Genomic DNA, 17,701 nt, shown 5'->3' on the forward strand with positions numbered 1-17,701 from the left:
GAGGAAGCTGTTTTGGCCAATAACCAGAATTTCCTGTAGGTATGACAGAAATGTGCGAATCTCGTAAAATACAAGTTGGGTCGAGGCAGAATTTTCTCATCAAATTTAAGGCGATTTAGATCGATTCGATAAATTAAATTATTTTAAAATATTATACTTTTAACTGTCTGAAATTTATGAGATATAGAGAACTTTAATCTCATATTATAAAGATGAAAACTAGTATAAATATTAATTGCATATAAATTGTGCATCGTATTTTAATTATTATTAATTTTATTATTTTTCGTTTCTATTATAATAAAATATTCTTACTAAAATCTATCAAGATAGATAGCAATGACACAAACACATGTAAATTTATTTTCATCAATGTGTCTCAGAAATTCAATCCGAGATTCAAATGCAACAATATGATAGAGAATCTATTTGCATGCATGTTTACTTTTATTTGCGACAAATCGAGTGTGACAGAGATTTATTTTGATTATGGATTGTCGCCAATTAAATCGGCTATCCTTTCAATTCCAATTTTTTTTAAACAGATTAAATCGCACATTCAATAAAATCGATCGTTTTTAAAGCCCATCTTTTTTTATTGATCCTCTTTACTTTCCTATTGTTAACTGATGCAATCCTGAATTATTTTATATTACATTTACAATTCATCTTTGTGCAGTAATCATCTCTTTGTATCACGATTTTCCAGCTTATCGGATAACAAAAGTTGTCGAATAAAATACGTTACGATATTGACACTCTCTAAGTAAAATAGTAATAGATATTATACCTATATAATATTTAACCTGAAAAAATATTTTGAATATTTTAATAATGATAGAACATTATTTTATCAATGCATTATGTATTCTCTTCGCTTTATCAATATGATTGTTTTACTTTCTCCTTTAATTTATTTATTCAGTATATTTTTAAGAAAAGAGTCATTGAAAATATACCAATTATTCTCCAGCATGTATTTCCGAAATAAAATAGAAACTAGATATAACCAATTAATATTTTTTATTCAATCTTCTAATTATAATTTTGAATGATATAACATTAAAATCACAATTTCAATTATTTTAATTGGCGCTTCTTTAATGCATTACTATTCTGAATTATGACCTATCCCATTTCCTCGCGTCAGTAAAGGTCGAACGCATATATGTAATGGAGGGAAAAAGTCGCGATAGAGTCAGGCGTCAGCTTGCCTGATAAAAAAAAGAATGTGAAGAGCGGGACAGTCCGGGTTATGCTCGCTCGATTGTTCAACTTAATCGCCGTCAATCCAATATTGTAGATGGGAATAGGCACGATGGGGCTCTCGCATGGCCGTCGACGATGCGGACTTTTGATTTGAAGAACTCTAATTCAACGAGAATTCACGCACGAGGTTCTCGAACGAGACGTAATCTCGTTTACGGACGTATTATCGGATCAATGTCCGATTGTGCCTGTGCCGAAGGATAAACGACAAGCTACTCTTCAAACTGCTTGACTATATCTCTCAATTAAAAGCGAGGGACCTTCTGGAATCTCGATTATAACCCGTTGATAGAGTAGCGCTTATCGAAGACTCCTGAGAATTCGCTTCGTCGATACTATTACAACTTGGGTGTATTGTTATGAGAAATATAATGGTATTTTTCTTCAAATCGAATCTTTTTTTTTAATAATTTTTAAATGAAATTCTAGAATTTTTACAGGTATATGTTTGTTCCTATAGCAATTGAAAAATTCGATATCTTGTATTTTTGCAAAATATTTCTAAATTGACTTGAAAATTATTAGAATTCAGAATCCAATCAAGTACGAAATTAGATTCAATTAACAGTTGTAAAATTATTGCGACAATCTTTATGGATATTATCACAATTTTGTAACGAATCGCGTTAAAGATTTCCAATCTATTTAGCAATCTTGAAAAATGTAATAAAAAATAACGTGATTACTGATTTATTGGAAAAAAGAGAAAGAAATTTATTTGAGAAAAAATATATTATATGTAATTTTATAAAATATTTAATTTTTCGATGAGACTTTTTTATTCTAATCACACGTTTCTGAAATGATCATCACTGGAATATAAAAAATTGCACGGTCGAATTGCGAATTGAAAGATGATTTTGAAAATTCTGTTGGAGAAAACATCAGCCCGATTTTATCGAACGTCTGATGCGAGCGAAAAGATTCGTAAGCTGGGAGTTAGAAAGCTGACAATTTCGTGACAATATAACAAGTGCTTTTGTTCGGGCGACAAACTAGAACAGGATTGTGCCAAATCGTGGCAGATATTATTGTAGCTCGCTACCTTCGTGATCGAAAGATTGCGAAAGGATGTTCCTACACAAATGCTTTTCACACAACGATATATAAAGTAATACCCCTACGAAAAGACAGTCTTTCGTCCGGTATTTCGGAAGACCCTCGTCAAGACGACGAGGGTCCTCCGGAATATCTCGTCCATGACTGGAGATTCTTGCCAAATTCTGCGGAAATTAGCAGACACGAGTGTCAGTCTCTCAAGTACTTGACAAACTAATTATACGATGAATCTTTCGGATTCGAATCGAACGTCTTTTCTCGCAAAAATCTTTACAATACGACTAAATCTGTTTCCTCCCTGGAGAAAAGCATCGAAATGGAAGACGTGTCTCGTATGAAATGCTTTGGAACGATACTTTATCTACATCTACTGGGTCAGTTATTTATGGAAGCTTTTTAATCGGGTCATTTGTAACATTCATGAAAATCGACTTAGCTTGCTTATTCGTCAACGATAATGCAATGAGCCATTTTTTTCTGTAAAATATAATATATTTTTATTTTCCTCATCATATAACAAAAGTAGGATACATCAATGCTTTCCTTATATTCTGTATTCTTGCTTCAAACTCAAAAACAAATTTAATTAATCGGATAATGATCCAGTTTTTTTTATTATTATCGCTTTAACGGAATAGAAAAATTCACGTTTATCGAGGATTAAACGATCTCAATTACGGTGGCCTCGAGATAGACCTGTGCTTCCACGTTCAATCTGCGCGTCATAGCTTTACACGATCAAAATACGGGGTCTCCAGAAGGAAGATTATCCCTCAGTTCGATGCACGAGCGATGACACGGCCGACGGTCGGTTTACGATGGGCATTCTCTGTGCAAAGGAACGTCAGTGAAAACGGGCGTGAAGAGAGCGTAAGGATCGACGAGTACATCCACCCTCTTTCAGGGTTGCGTCTGACGTTGATGGCGGCCTTGAAGAGCCTAAACGCTCAGCTAATCACGTAATGGCGCGTGATACGGACGAAACGCGGCGTGTCCCCAACCCTGGAAAAATGTATACGACCGTCATCCTCTTGCGGAAGATGGAATTTTCAACACGATGTCCCTTTTAATACCTCGACACTCTCGAAGACGAAATTGATTTCCGGCGCGCAATTCTGTACGTGCCAAAATCTCAAGTACATTATGTGAAACTCCTGTAATGAAGACATCGTTTACTGTCACGTTGAAATTCCAATTACATTAGTCCCGCGGTATTCGTGTTGGTTTCTATCGCACGAATGCCAATTTAAATGCTGGAATTTTTATAGGATGACTCGTGTTACTTGTAATCCCGAAGAGAGAACTCTTTTTTTAGATACTCTAAGAGGTCGTTAAACAGGGATACATTTTGTATATTAAATTTTGCTCAATTATTAAAAAGTGTAAGGTTCAGAATTAAAGTTGCGTAAAAAAATGTCTAAGCAACTTTTCATTAGGCGACAATCCGTTAAAAAAAAGTCAAGAATGACACATTTAATATACATATATCCTATTTATCTTTAATATTATTAGAAATGTCTTAATTTGTCTGGAAAAACATGTTTCAAGTTATATAAACAGGTTTCATGAAAATTTTTAAATAATATTTATAAAAATAATGACAAAATTATATTAATATTTGTGTGTGCTTTATTATATGATGAAAAGTGCAAATTCGCTTGACCTGGAAAATGCATAAAATATGTTTCTGTAAAGTTGTGTTCTATATATATTGTAACAGTATATTATAACAGTATATACATGTAACAGTTTTCAAAACTTCACTTGTGTTTCTTGTTTACAAGCTTGCCCGTATGATGAGTTACGTATTAATAGTGAAGACATGCGTGTATTTTATGTAAAATCGGGTAAATGAGGAAATTTATTTGCTGAAAAGTAAGAAATAATCGTGATTTTCTTTTTAAAAGTTATAGCCATCATTCTGTCTTACATTTAGATATAAAATATAATTTGTAATTAAGTTTGTAATATATAAATAGAAAGTATAAATAATAGATAAGTCGGATATATTATATTATTATATTTCATATAATCTCCGCGAAATTAATTTTTCTGATTAATTAACTAATTAGAGTAAATGTCAGCTCATTTATTTTCAACGATATTAGAGCATCATTTATCAGAATAATTATCTTAATTGACTCAAAAAATTATTAGAGCCAGAAAACCAAAAATACTTTTTATACAATTCCTATCACATTTTATCTTCTCTGTCCATCATGAAGAGATAAAATATTACAGTATCAGGTATAAAGTAACGAGCACGCCATGTGATCGATAATGTGTGAAACAAGTGAAAAGTATATAAAAATATTTCAATAATTATAGACGTTACCCTAGCGCTAAGAAACTATATCGGAATAAAGTCATTTTTAATGTTTTACTAACACAAAGATTATAAATTTACAGTTAATAATTTATTGCATAATCTACTTTAATATATGTATGAATAAAATTTGCAAATTACGCGTTTCAAAGCGACACACATATTTTTGTACATTTGTAAAATAAAAAGGAGATAAAATATGTTGCCATATATTGTCAGTAATATAATAATATTACGCTCATTCAATGAGATATTGAAGTATGATTTATCGGGATACTTTAATTGGCTTATAGGATTGCCAGGTTCAGAAAATTTCAATCCTCCTATAATTATTATTATAATTATTATTATATTTATTATTATTTATTTTTTATTATTATTATTTATTTATTATGATATTTATCATTATATATATTTATATTATTATATATATTTATTATATATATTATTATTTATTTTATTATTATTATTTATTTATTATTATATTTATTATTATTTATTATAATTATTATTATATTTGTTTATATATTACAAATATATCGCTTATATATATATAATATTTAATTGAATTATTGCCCGATGACAATATAATTTAATTAGAAACTCTAGGAGAAAAAAAGATATATAAGAGAAAGTTTAAATACTTTTTCTCGTGAGATTAATGTAACGAAGAGAGTTATTAGAGTTTAAAAAACTGTTTAGAATTTATAATATACGATCTTCCACATTAACGAGAACACGATATATTTTCGCGCAAGATACGATCGTTCGCTCGTTTTTGTAGCGAGCGAGTCGTAAAGGGCTCGCAACGTTTTAACAATGGCTTACCTTATGAACATGTATATGCCCGTGGGTTCCAATGCCCTGGAGACCGCTTTCCAGCTTGCGATAACCGTAAATTTTTGCCTGGCTGTGAGCGGAAGTCGCGGATCTGTGGCGGCCGGCGGCGGTGGCGAAGAGCCATCGTTTCCGGTCTGATTGCGCGATTTCGTGGTGGCCAGTTTGCTCAGTTCGCAACCCATGTTGAGGCTACAAGTCTCGAACGCGACTTCCTGTGTCGCGAAAGACACTAACCGACCCGGCCAAGCCGTAACGTGGGAGACGATCACCACTTTTCCCCGCGAAATCCGTAAATCGCGCGATGACAGTTAAATTCCGCTTCCGCTTCCTGCCACTTCCTAAGTCTAAGTTTACAACACATCGGAGGATCCGGAAGCTCGCACTGCACTACGTTAAGACGGATGATACGAAATACCATCGACGACGAAGAACTGTAGCTTCTGTCGAATCACGAGTCGGCAGTAAAAAGACGCTTTGGATAAAGAACGCGTGTTATTTTTAAGTTCCTTGGGCGTAATCTTTACATTGCTCTCTACTCCTGAACACAGTGCACGTGGTCGAACTTGAAAAATCCACGTGTTTTTGTTAGAGTCTATTGTTTTCTTTTTTTTCACTAAATCGTCGAATGGTACGATGCAACCGCTGAAAGCGAATGATCGAAGAAACTTGCCGTTTCACTTCGAACACTTGGTGGCCGGTGAGGAAGATTCGCATCCATGTATTACTTTAGTGTACGCTCTTTGTGAGGAGCACGTGCGCTTTTCAGAGCGAGTCGGCCGCTTCTAAGTTGGTCATCTGTGAACGATCGTTCGCCATCGCTGATAGCGCGAAAATAAGCAAAGCAAGCTCCGTGGGAGCTTTCCCTCTTCATACGGATCTTATTATGTGCCTGATATATTCTTGACGTGTATACATTTATCCTTTCTTGTAAGGACGCACGATGATTCCAAGACGCACATTAATTCACCCCCACATTTTATTCATCCCTCACTCAAGCGTCCCCCATCTTCTCGCGGTCACCCATCACTTAAACTTTGCGTGTTCTCTCTCCTTCTCTCTCTCGGGTTGCTGCTTTTCTTCTTCACACCAAGCTTTCCGCTCTGTGAGTTCATCTATCTAACCTTTTCTCCTCCATTTCTCCTTCAACATCAATTCTCACCACTCGGCGTGCCAAATTTTCCCTTTTCTTTTCAAGATCTCTGCACTTTATCGCGCGTTTTTGCTCCTAAATCTTCCGCTATCGATTTCCCCGCTTTTATCACTAGAGCTTTATATATGTATCAGTTCATGGTCGTCTTATTTCCTCCAAGGATATCTGTAATTGCTTTCCTCCAGCAATTTCATCCAATTTTCTTTATCCACGTCTCGTCTTTTTCTTTCTTTTGCATGTTTTGTTTCCAACGTACAAGCTCACCTTCTCGTTTCACTAGGATCTATCTGTTTCCCTGCTATTGAATCTTTTTTATTATTTATTTCGTACTTATCGTGCTTTTATATCACATATTTTATTCATTCCCAATCTCGTCCTTTTTTTCTTTCTTCTCTTTTACTTTTTTCTTTCATTCGTTCTTCTCTTAATGAGACTTATTGTATATTTTCACTAGGTGTGCAAATTATATCCTTTCATTGTTTTATAATAAATCCACTTTTCTCCTTCTCAGAATCTCATTAGACTCATTAACTCTTCAGTGTAGCAGTCTTCATGTACGTGCCATTCATTTTCATCACTGATTGACCCTTGAATTATTCGATATTTTTATCACTGGTCCAGTCGGTGATTATGCAAACAGTCACAACCTCCTCAAGTATCTTCATGTTCCTCGATTTCCGGGATATTAACTAGAAGCATACACGGTTGCAATGATATCTTTCATATTGCGGAAGGGTTGATCGATCTCATTTACGACGAATACATTAATCCGACAGCGAATGACAGATCGAAAGGAAGCCAAAGACGTGCCAGACGATCTAGAATGTCGGAAGAACCGACATTCAATATATAACGTGACAAATGAAGCTCCAGGCCGTCACTTCGTCGAACGAATCTCTTAAATACGAGGAATGCTTTTCTAATCAAAGAATTGAAAAAAAGAAAAAAACCTATTCGTTGCAAGTTTTGCGCTTCAATAATGTATCGTTATTTCTCTCAATTATGATAAATCTTTAAAAAATTAGTATAAATAAAAAGGAACAAGAAATATAATAAATCTTATAATTTGATTTCATTTCTTCAAAGTATCACAGAGTGGCTGCAATGATAGATTCTTTTTGAAAATGATATATATTTAATAGTTGAAAAACAATATCACATTTTTTAAGTGATTAATCAAATGATAATATTTTTAATCGAAAGAAATTCGTACATTTAATACTGCACGAATTCTATGTACAATTTTATTTAAAATATTATCCGATGTTGCCGTCTCATCTTTCTCGTGCAAGAAATTAACGCTTTCTCATTATCTGGCATCAGTTTAGTCCAGTCACAAAGACTTTCGGAGTTAATTCGACAACATTGAACGACGTGACGCTTCAATTAACGTAATGGCGATATCAAATTGGATCAGTTCGGGGCAAAGGGATGAACGAGACATCTTGGCCAACAAATCTTAGCCAAGTTGGACGTGAAGGGCCGTTCTTCGAGCGGAAGAAACGAAAGAATCAGGAACGGCGAGGCGGAATTCCGGCGACATTGATGGAGGAGTTTCGAGGGATGTAGAGGGTGGTAACCAAACTCATCTGTGTCATCGCCCTCCGCTCGATTCGAAAAGCGTCAAAGAAACGGGTAAAACGAACGACAGGAGAATGTATACAAGGCGAGAGCTCGACGATAAGTGGATGAAAGTGTTATAAAGCGGTCGAGTGTAATCGGAAAGGGGTGAGTCTCCTGTTCCTTCTGTTCCATCGGGACTGTTCCTCGCTAACTTTACGTTCGAGCTACTTTATGCTCGTCTCTGTAGGAAACGCTGGACGCACGTATCTCAACGTTGATAAGCATCGCCGTTAAAGTTGAGCGGAAGTACGTAAGAAGCGCAGCGCGGATAACTTGGATGGCTTTTGAAGTTTCCGATGCAAAAAGCGTAAATGCATCTTGCTAAAGCGAACGTCCGTCGCGGGAGCGAGAGGATGTCACGGTAACATCCGCTCTTAATGCTCGACCTTTACAGCCGTATGTCACTTAAAAGATATGGAATACTTAATATACTCGCGTAGCAAAGTTTTTATGCGGCTGCTAAAGTATTAAAATGTAAGTATTCATGATATGATTTTGTTGATCGGCGAAGAAAATGTCTCTGTTTTCATTTTTTTTGGTTTTAATATCTGTTTTGATATCTTAATAATTATTCTTATGAATATCAGGTAAAAAAGAATTAATAAATGCATTTTGCTTATTCGATTATCATAAATATCTTTGCAAATATTTTTTAAATTAATTATTATATATACTTGTATATTTTATTTAAAAAAAAAATCCGCGTTTTTGTGTTTTACGAAAAAATATCTCTTACAAGCTGACGTAAAATTTGATCTAATTTCGATAGATTAAATATTGCCATATGGTTTGATATCGCGTTTATTTCAGCGTCAATATGAGATGAGAATCAGACAGCAATAAATGTGCGATGAAAGTATGAATCTTTGCGTTTGTAATCGTGCTTGAAAGAGATTTTAATCTTATATTCTTATAAATATCAGGTAAAAAAGAATTAATAAATGCACTTTGCTTATTCGATTATCATAAATATTTTTGCAAATATTTCTTAAATTAATTATTATATATACTTGTATATTTTATTTTCCAAAAAAATCCGCGTTTGTGTGTTTTACGAAAAAATATCCTTTACAAACTAACGTGAAATTTGATCTAATTTTGATAGATTAAATATTGCCATATGATTTAATATCGCGTTTATTTCAGCGTCAATATGAGATGAGAATCAGACAGCAATAAATGTGCGATGAAAGTATGAATCTTTGCGTTTGTAATCGTGCTTGAAAGAGATTTTAATCTTATATTCTTATAAATATCAGGTAAAAAAGAATTAATAAATGCACTTTGCTTATTCGATTATCATAAATATTTTTGCAAATATTTCTTAAATTAATTATTATATATACTCGTATATTTTATTTAAAAAAAAAATCCGCGTTTGTGTGTTTTACGAAAAAATATCCCTTACAAGCTGAAAAAATATCCCTTACACGTGAAATTTTATCTAATTTCGATAGATTAAATATTGCCATATGGTTTGATATTGCATTTATTTTAGCGTCAATATGAGATGAGAATCAGACAGCAATAAATGCGATGAAAATATGAATCTTTGCGTTTGTCATCGTGCTTGAAAGAGATTGGAATGATCAAATGCAATCGAATGATACGCAATTTATCTACGAATGTTATATCACTGTTGCTGGAAAAGCGATAGAACGCGATAAAGAGACTGACATGTTACGGCGATAAGCTATCGAGCATTATCACTGGACTTCAGAATCAAATGCATCATCGAATGAGACTCGTGGGAATTATAGCTTGCGGGCTGAATCAAATCCGAAATTGAACCATTTACGCTCGATAATGTTTCGCTCTACCCTAATGCATCTCATAATTCGTGTTCTCAACAATTCCTCTCTTTACATTTTGAAAAGCTCGCGTCCGAATATTTTATAAATTTATAAAATTTCACTCATCTTTGAAATTATTATCCAAAATTATTTAAAATATTTAGATCGTGTATGATCTTTATTTTGAAGAGATTATATGAGTTTTTGAAGCACAGCGTCACTTTTTAAACATCTAGCGCCCTAGTTTCCTGATCTCTTTATCCGTGGATTCTTTGCTAATAAGAATCGATCTCGTTGAGAAATAGGAAATCGGTATTACTTTGCTCAACATCATCCGTTTCTTTGCGATTTTTTAACATTCAAGTTAAATAAAAGAGAAATTGTTCCCTCTTATTATCTCCATCTTTATCTATCTCGATCCTTTTAAACCATTTTACGAAGCTTTTTACGATTTAAAAATGATCGATATTTCGAAAAAAAGTGACCCAAATATTAATCAAAGAATCTATGCACGAAAGAAAAATACACGAGAATCGCGATACGTTTTATATCAATTATTTCGCGTTAGTGCAAAATGAATATAATTGCATATTTTTTAAATCAATTTCTAATCATGATTGGTATCAATATTTACATTTACTCCAAGTTAATTAGTCGCAATAAATTTAGGAAAAATAAATCATCGCGGCGATTTCGCCAACGATGCATCGTTTACGCGAACGTGAAAACTAGGGGTCGATTCCGGCAGCCTTCGCCAACGCATTTATGGAGAATCGAGGGAAGAACAAACAAACGCGCCGCTATCGAAAGATAAACAGCTCACGGAGCGAAATCCACTTCGCCCGCGTGCTGCGAATTTCCGTCACGCGTGTCTCGACAGCGGATGTGACGCACCAGCAGCACGTTGTCGCGATGTATCACCGAACTCGCGTCTTTCGATCAATTTCCTCTCGTCGTGGACAAAATTATCCACGACACTCGAGTTCCGTTTCGTCGAGGATCGCCCAAGCAATTTGCGGAACAGCCGGATTAAGAGAGAGATAAAGAGAAAAAGAAAGAGAGGGAGATTCGCCCTTGCTCTCCTAATGGCTCAATCTACTCGTGACGAGAGTCCTACATGAATCATGGAAAATCGAGCGATCGAGAATCATTGGTTTCCTCGTCGCTTCCGCTTCACTCGCGTGTCACCACGGATCGATTACGCGCGTCTCGTCCACGTTTTTCGAGATCCTCTCGACTCGCGGGGGCGGAAAAGTCTTCCTCTTCCTTCCGGCGCGTCCTCGATACCCCGCGTTCGATCGTCCGCCTTGATTCCGCCGCGTCACGCGCGACGATGACGACTCGTCATCGTCGTCGCTCGCGCGGAAACGCGCGCGTACGAGGCCAGGGGCTCACGCGTCCTCTCGATCCGCGTCGCGGATGCGTGCGCGCGTTTTCTATCTTTAGAATATCTCCCGGGGCTCCCCGGCCGGATACTTGGCGCGGTGCTTCGGCGTCGGCCGTGTTGCCTACTGCCCAGGCGAGCCGAAACTGAGGCATCCATAACAAGCAGGCGGCGAGGATGCGGCGCATGCGCGCTCGCGTCCCGCGCGCGCCGCCGACGCGTCCCGCTCCTGCGCGCCCTCTCTCGTTCTTTTCCCTCTCTCTTTCTCTCTCGGTGGTTCCTCCTCGCGCGAACAATTAATCGGCTACTTTTCATTTTTTCTTCTCGCACCTTACCTGGGAGGTGAGTAGAGACTTTTTCGAGATCTCGCTTTTTTAAATATTTATTTCCCTCGCAGCTTTTACAAACGTTTCGCAAATGCTTTTAACCTAACATCGTCGATCGACGGTAAAAGTAACGTTTGAACTTTTTTTCATTACCGTTTTATCGAGTCCAATTTATAAAACTTTTCAAAGAAATAACTTTTTAATTGTTTCGACTAATATAATTCTGAAAGATCCCGGTGGAAGTATAAGCTCGGCAGAGAAGTTAAAGGAAACATGTATCTCTCCGATAACCTTAATTTTGAATAAAATTATCCCACGGGGAGCTTTGAAGCTTAGTGACCCAAAGTTTAAATTTTATTAGTTTCCATGTAGATCCACTTCTGCGACTGTCCACTCCTGTGAGATTGTTCAAATATTATTGCAGAAATTGCGAGTTGAAAATATATCCGCGGCACTTGACTCAAATTCGTGACCTTATTCACGGAATCACAAGAGAATAAGCGTAGAAATCGTTGTTGTATGTTTGCAGCTTTCAACTTTGAATTTGCAAAATGTAAATTTAAACTTTGCCATATAAATGTAATAATAACGGCAAGTTTTTCACACGTAATATGTAATCTTTTATTTAAAAACGCTCGCGTATAATTTTCCAAAATTGCGCGAATATTTACCGCGACAATTTGAAAAATATAACGCGATGTGCTCCGACTCTAATATTTAGAGTGGCGAGAATTAATCTCTTTTTGAAACAAATGCACGGTGAATGAGTGTTGTGGGAGCTCGAGCATGAATAAATGTTGCCGCTTTTAAGCTCCAAGTACTCTCAGTTCAACAATTTTATTGTCCCTGATTCTCTCTAAGCTGACTATAGTCCACTTGTCCAATATTCACGTATTTTCACGAAATCCTATAAGTTTAAGCTTAACCCATACTTTGGCATATATATTACAAGAGTATAATATTCATGTCTTCCTTTATGTCTCTCTTTGTCTTTCATATATGCACAAGTATTAATCAGTTGCGTGACGTACATGTTTGTGATACATTCAAGTGTCACGAGAGAAAATGATTTGCATACATTAAATGCAAGCACTGACATAACTATTACATTTGATAGTTTAGGGATATTCGCCAACTTTATAATCTTGCTTTATACATGACAGAATTATGTCATGGAAGTTCTTGCGAGTTCCTAATAGACTTGTCATAATCGCAGATTGTTATCCTAGATCAACAAGGATTAATTGGCGTGAATTAATTTTCAAGATAACATATAATTCTACGGTTGACAATTTTATCTTTTACATTGTTTTTATTTAGAAATTAAAGTGATTGAATTTTAATTAATTTCGTACTTGTTTCTTGTAATATATTAAATAGCCGATATATCTCTTTTTTATAAAGAAATATGTTTTCAAGAATAAAAATTATCGTCACGATATTTTTACTCTGATTTCAGAAATATAAGTTTTCGAATAGGCACAAGACCTTCGAGAATTCTCCTTCCTCATCAAAAGGGAGCTTACACAATCTGAACGAAATTGCAACCTAGTTGCCCTAGTCAAGTTTGACCTTTCAGAAAGCGTTTGGGAATCACGAGAGCGTACGAAGAACAAATTTTCCTCTGACACGTTCTCCCTAGTAACTCATCATCGGTAAGTAGAAACTTTCGTTTGTCTGCAAATTACCTGCTAGAAAAAAAAGAGTTACACTACCTGCCGGATACTGCAAATGAATCTCGAATTATAAACCGGCGCACAAAGTTGTTTGAAATTTCAAGCCTGTCGGGATCGTTTACAAGGTAATCTCATCGACCTGAATCCATCAGTTTGAATGAAACTTTGTTCGCATAGAAGGTGATATCAGATATGAATACATTACGTTTTTACTCGTAATCTATTAGGGAGAAGTTTACATATGAGTTAGATAAATTTTGGCTTTTTATTACGAGGCTATTGAAAAAAAATTATTTGTGTAATGTTTGTTAAAAAAGATTTATTATTCTTTCTTTTTTCGATATAATTTTTAAACGAATTATAAAAAAGTTTATTTTTGAATTTAATAAATTTATTAAATTATACAAGATAACAGATAACGCGTTAAAATATAAATTCAATTAAAAAAAAATAATTCCGTAATTTTATATTAATTTTGCGTATTATTTTATATTTTATATTTTTTGTATTTCTTTTATATTATATTTAAATATATTCATATTCCAATCTCTACTAAATTTAAATTATCAAATCTGCATTTATATACACGCCTATGCGTAAACATTTCGAATGAAGCAAGATAAATTATTAAATGTCGCATGAATATGTCGTATCTTTCAACGTTTAGCTTCTGTTACCGAGGATTACTGTTGAGCCCTTGAATTTAATCTCAAGCTAGAAGGGTCAAACAAAGAAGGGAAGGAACTTATGCGTGAGGCAGACTTCCAATCAGGGACTCGCGTTAACCCATCCAAAAGCCGCAAGGTTCCGTTGCCCCCACACGCTTCCTCTTAAAGTCAGTTTGTCACGAAGTGCGCGTTTGAATCGACGTGCCTCGATAGTCTTTTCGGTAAATTGGTTTCGTATAACAAAATATTTATAATGTAAACAAATTTATAACGTAATGAATTTATAACGTCTATAAAAAGAAAAAACAGTTTCAACATCAACATTCTATGAATACATTATGCGTACATATCGGCGTTATTATTTTTCATAATATTTTGCTTAATTTCGCGCAATTTATTTTGCATGTTCGTAGTTCATTTAATTTCGTTGGCGTAATTTCTATCGCGATAATATAAATTTATTGCGTCATGATTTAAAGTTGATTTAAAGTTTGTTGCAAACGATTTTGTGTGCAAAATATACGAGCTATATTTCCGTGAAAAGCGTGGGCAAGCTATATTTTGTGTTAGAATAATCGAATGTGAGAGTCCTTGAATGTTATAAAATAGCACGGATTGTGGAAATTTTCTCGAGTGTTGGTAAGTCCATTGTTTATAATAAATTTTCTCTCTCAAAAAATAATCCTACTTTATTATAAGGAATAATAAAATGAGAAATAGCGTTAATTTAATCGGAATACATTTTCCATAATCTGTTTTTACGAGTGACATTGGATGTAATTTAAATTTCTAAAAAATGTTATTAAAAATTTTTCATCACGGAATATGTGTTTGTATGCGCATGCTGTTACATTAATATGAATTCTATCTCTCTATTCCCGTATATCATTTATTTTTACAGCTTATCGTTACGACATGTGGACAAGTTTTTAATATTTTTATATGCTAACTGAATATCCATTATAATTTTGTGTTGACACTTGTCATGAGATACATTTTTCGCGTGTGTTTGCAGTATCAAAAATTAAAATTATAATTCAAGTAATTTGAATTTAGTCTTGTGTTTACGATAAATTTTAATATCAATTTTTACGTAAACAGTTACATGATCAAGAGTTATTTTCATGGTTGGATATTATTTTAATATATCAAAAAATTGTAATATATATTAAGATAATATATAAGATTGTTAAATTAATTAGATAATTATTAATACAATCTTATATTAAGGTTCTCTTTCGGATTTTATTTATTTTATTATTTTCTTATTCTTGTATCATTTTTTCAGTAGTTCGTTCTTCTGATAATAAAATTGAATTCGTTTACTATTCACACGCCGTAAATATCGATCGAATATTGCAACAGTCGGTTTTGACGCAAATTTGAATGCATTCTGTTTCACCACGGAAACGGAACGCATCCTGCAAGAAGACGATGAGTATCTGGATAAATCATCTCTCGGAATATTTCTAGCTTTCTCTTTTTCCATCACGAGCTTGCGCCATTTCGCATTTCTCTATTCAGTAAAAGAATGAAAAATTGCTCATTTTCATAATTGACCGCGACATTTCGCTGAACTATAAAAAACACATGAATTTTTTATTTTAAAAATTTATAGCAAATGAATCATACTTCCACATAATACTTTTGTTTTTACATCGCAATTATGCTCGGGATGTTACGCGTAAATTTTTTAACTGGAACTATAAAAATGGAAATTATATAGAAATTATAATTTTGAAATATTAAAAAAAAATTACAATATTAAAACTAATTTGAAAAATTGAATTAAATATTTCTACATCTGTCGCAATGAATTATAAACGGGAATTTTATTAATTAAAATAGCAATAATAATCCTATTGAAAGACTGAAATAAGAGATCTTAAATTGAATAGAGATCAAATTAAATAATTCAATATTCTCTTCGTGCAATGAATTATGTAATATAATATTTATTTATATAATGTGAGCTTAAAACAGATGACATGGTACTTAAAAATTATTTCTTTTGAAGTATCTCTCAAATTCAGAAGAGCATTTATCGAGAAGCGTATTACAGTATCTTTCACAGTATTACACAACATTAAAGTACTCTGTTAACCTATTTTATAAAGATTACTGCAAAGTGATTCTAAGGAAGTTCTGTTTTTCGAGAACGCGATTCGCTAAGAACGTTAAGAAAACGAGCATTATAAAATTACAGGATCTCTCGGTCTTCAGTAATAGCTAAAAAATTTCCTTTTTTAATGCAGCATGTAAAGAAAAAGTACGTTAAGACACTTATTTCCTTACAGCAATATATACAATGGAGAGAGATGTGACAATCTAAAAAGTAAATTCAAAATTTTTTTCTCAAAGACAGATTATTTTCTCGCTATATAATACATCTTTTTCTCGTAGAACAACATATTTAAAGATATTTTATACTTCTTTTTAAGAATTTTACTTTGCATAGATAATCAATTCTCCTTGGAATAATATTATTTTCTAGGCTTTTCTAATTTGATTTTTTTTTTCATGCTTATTTATATGCAGTCTTTTCTATCTATGCTTTCTTACTAATACTTATTTATATGCAATCCTTTTTAAGCCAAAATTATCTTGTTACTTGTTATGTTATTTCGACCAAAATTATTTATACACTTCATATCCTGCCTGAAGCATTTGACTTAAAATTTTTTCTAATTGCTCAACCATCGGAATGATTATACCATAATTAGTTGCTGCAATAGCGTTTCTAATTTCTACTTATCGCAGGCGAGCAAGCAGGGTGGCGTTACGCATCGTTCGACGGCAAATCCACCGTTAATCAAAACAATCTCAACTATCGGATTTGTGTATAAGAGGCCTATATATTCACGTCGATAATGGTAAAATCGAGTACGCGTATATGCCGATATTTTATGCCTTAGACTACATCGGAGAATTAAACGTAATTTTAGATAAATGGCTAGACTAACCATTGTATTATGAACACTTGAAAGAGAAACATGTTTGATGCTTTTTCGATAATTCAATCTTGTTATATTCGATTTCATAATCATAATTTAATCCACGATATCTGATTAACGAGCGTCCTCGTTAATAATCGTGTTACACATTTAAAGATTTTTTATCGATCCATTTTTTGAGAGCACGCCATTAAGTGATATATCGATTGCACGTATTAAACTTTTTTTATAATATCGGACAGAATCTCTTTTTTATTAATTAATGCTTTGAAAATAACGTTAAGTATAGTGTATTAATTAATACAGTTAGTTTTAATTTTGTGTATTTTCTAGAATATATGGCAATACGCGAAAGTAATTAAATAATGTGGTTGCCTCTTACTTCTATTTAAAATTGGGAAAATTAAATGTTAAGCTTATAATTTCAAATACATGGTACAGCTGTGACATAACTTTATTACGTTGTTTAATAATGAAGTGAATTTATCTCCACTCGCTCGTTCGTTTTAATTAATATGAAATAGTTATTTATTTAATTTAAAACAAATAAATATTTCGCTAATTAAATTTTTAAGAATGAAAGAAATTAATGAAAAAAATTTCAATGAAAGAAATTAAAAATCATTAATTTAT

At 33.7% G+C, this 17,701-nt stretch overlaps 2 protein-coding genes across 6 annotated transcripts in view; one reads left to right on the plus strand and one right to left on the minus strand.

Moving 5' to 3' along the window:
* Positions 1-11,574, minus strand: part of LOC145966010 (neuroglobin) — a 39,479-nt gene extending 27,905 nt beyond the window's left edge. For 2 of the 4 annotated variants that reach the window (XR_014436944.1, XR_014436943.1), the window contains exons 1-2: positions 11,178-11,574; positions 5,483-7,333 (exon numbers count right to left, since the gene is read on the minus strand). Coding sequence is in view for 2 of the 4 variants with exons in the window: in XM_083089678.1 (XP_082945804.1) it covers positions 5,483-5,676 (194 nt within the window). In the remaining 2 variants the exon portion in view is untranslated. Of the gene's footprint in view, positions 1-5,482; positions 7,334-7,857; positions 9,620-10,954; positions 11,142-11,177 lie in introns of those variants that run through there. The other 2 variants (XM_083089678.1, XM_083089677.1) reach the window with 2 other exon arrangements.
* Positions 11,575-13,273: 1,699 nt separating this feature from the next.
* The window catches only part of LOC145966008 (uncharacterized), a 60,499-nt gene continuing 56,071 nt past the window's right edge, over positions 13,274-17,701 (plus strand). Inside the window, exon 1 of one of the 2 annotated variants that reach the window (XM_083089670.1) lies at positions 13,274-13,425. The gene's annotated coding sequence lies outside the window, so the exon portion shown is untranslated. Of the gene's footprint in view, positions 13,426-14,672; positions 14,754-17,701 lie in introns of those variants that run through there. The other variant, XM_083089669.1, reaches the window with a different exon arrangement.

The sequence above is a fragment of the Camponotus vicinus genome, unplaced genomic scaffold (genome assembly GCF_025532165.1).
Source record: "Camponotus vicinus isolate PSW18456_S1 unplaced genomic scaffold, iyCamVici1.0 SCAF_2, whole genome shotgun sequence".
NCBI lineage: Eukaryota > Metazoa > Arthropoda > Insecta > Hymenoptera > Formicidae > Camponotus > Camponotus vicinus.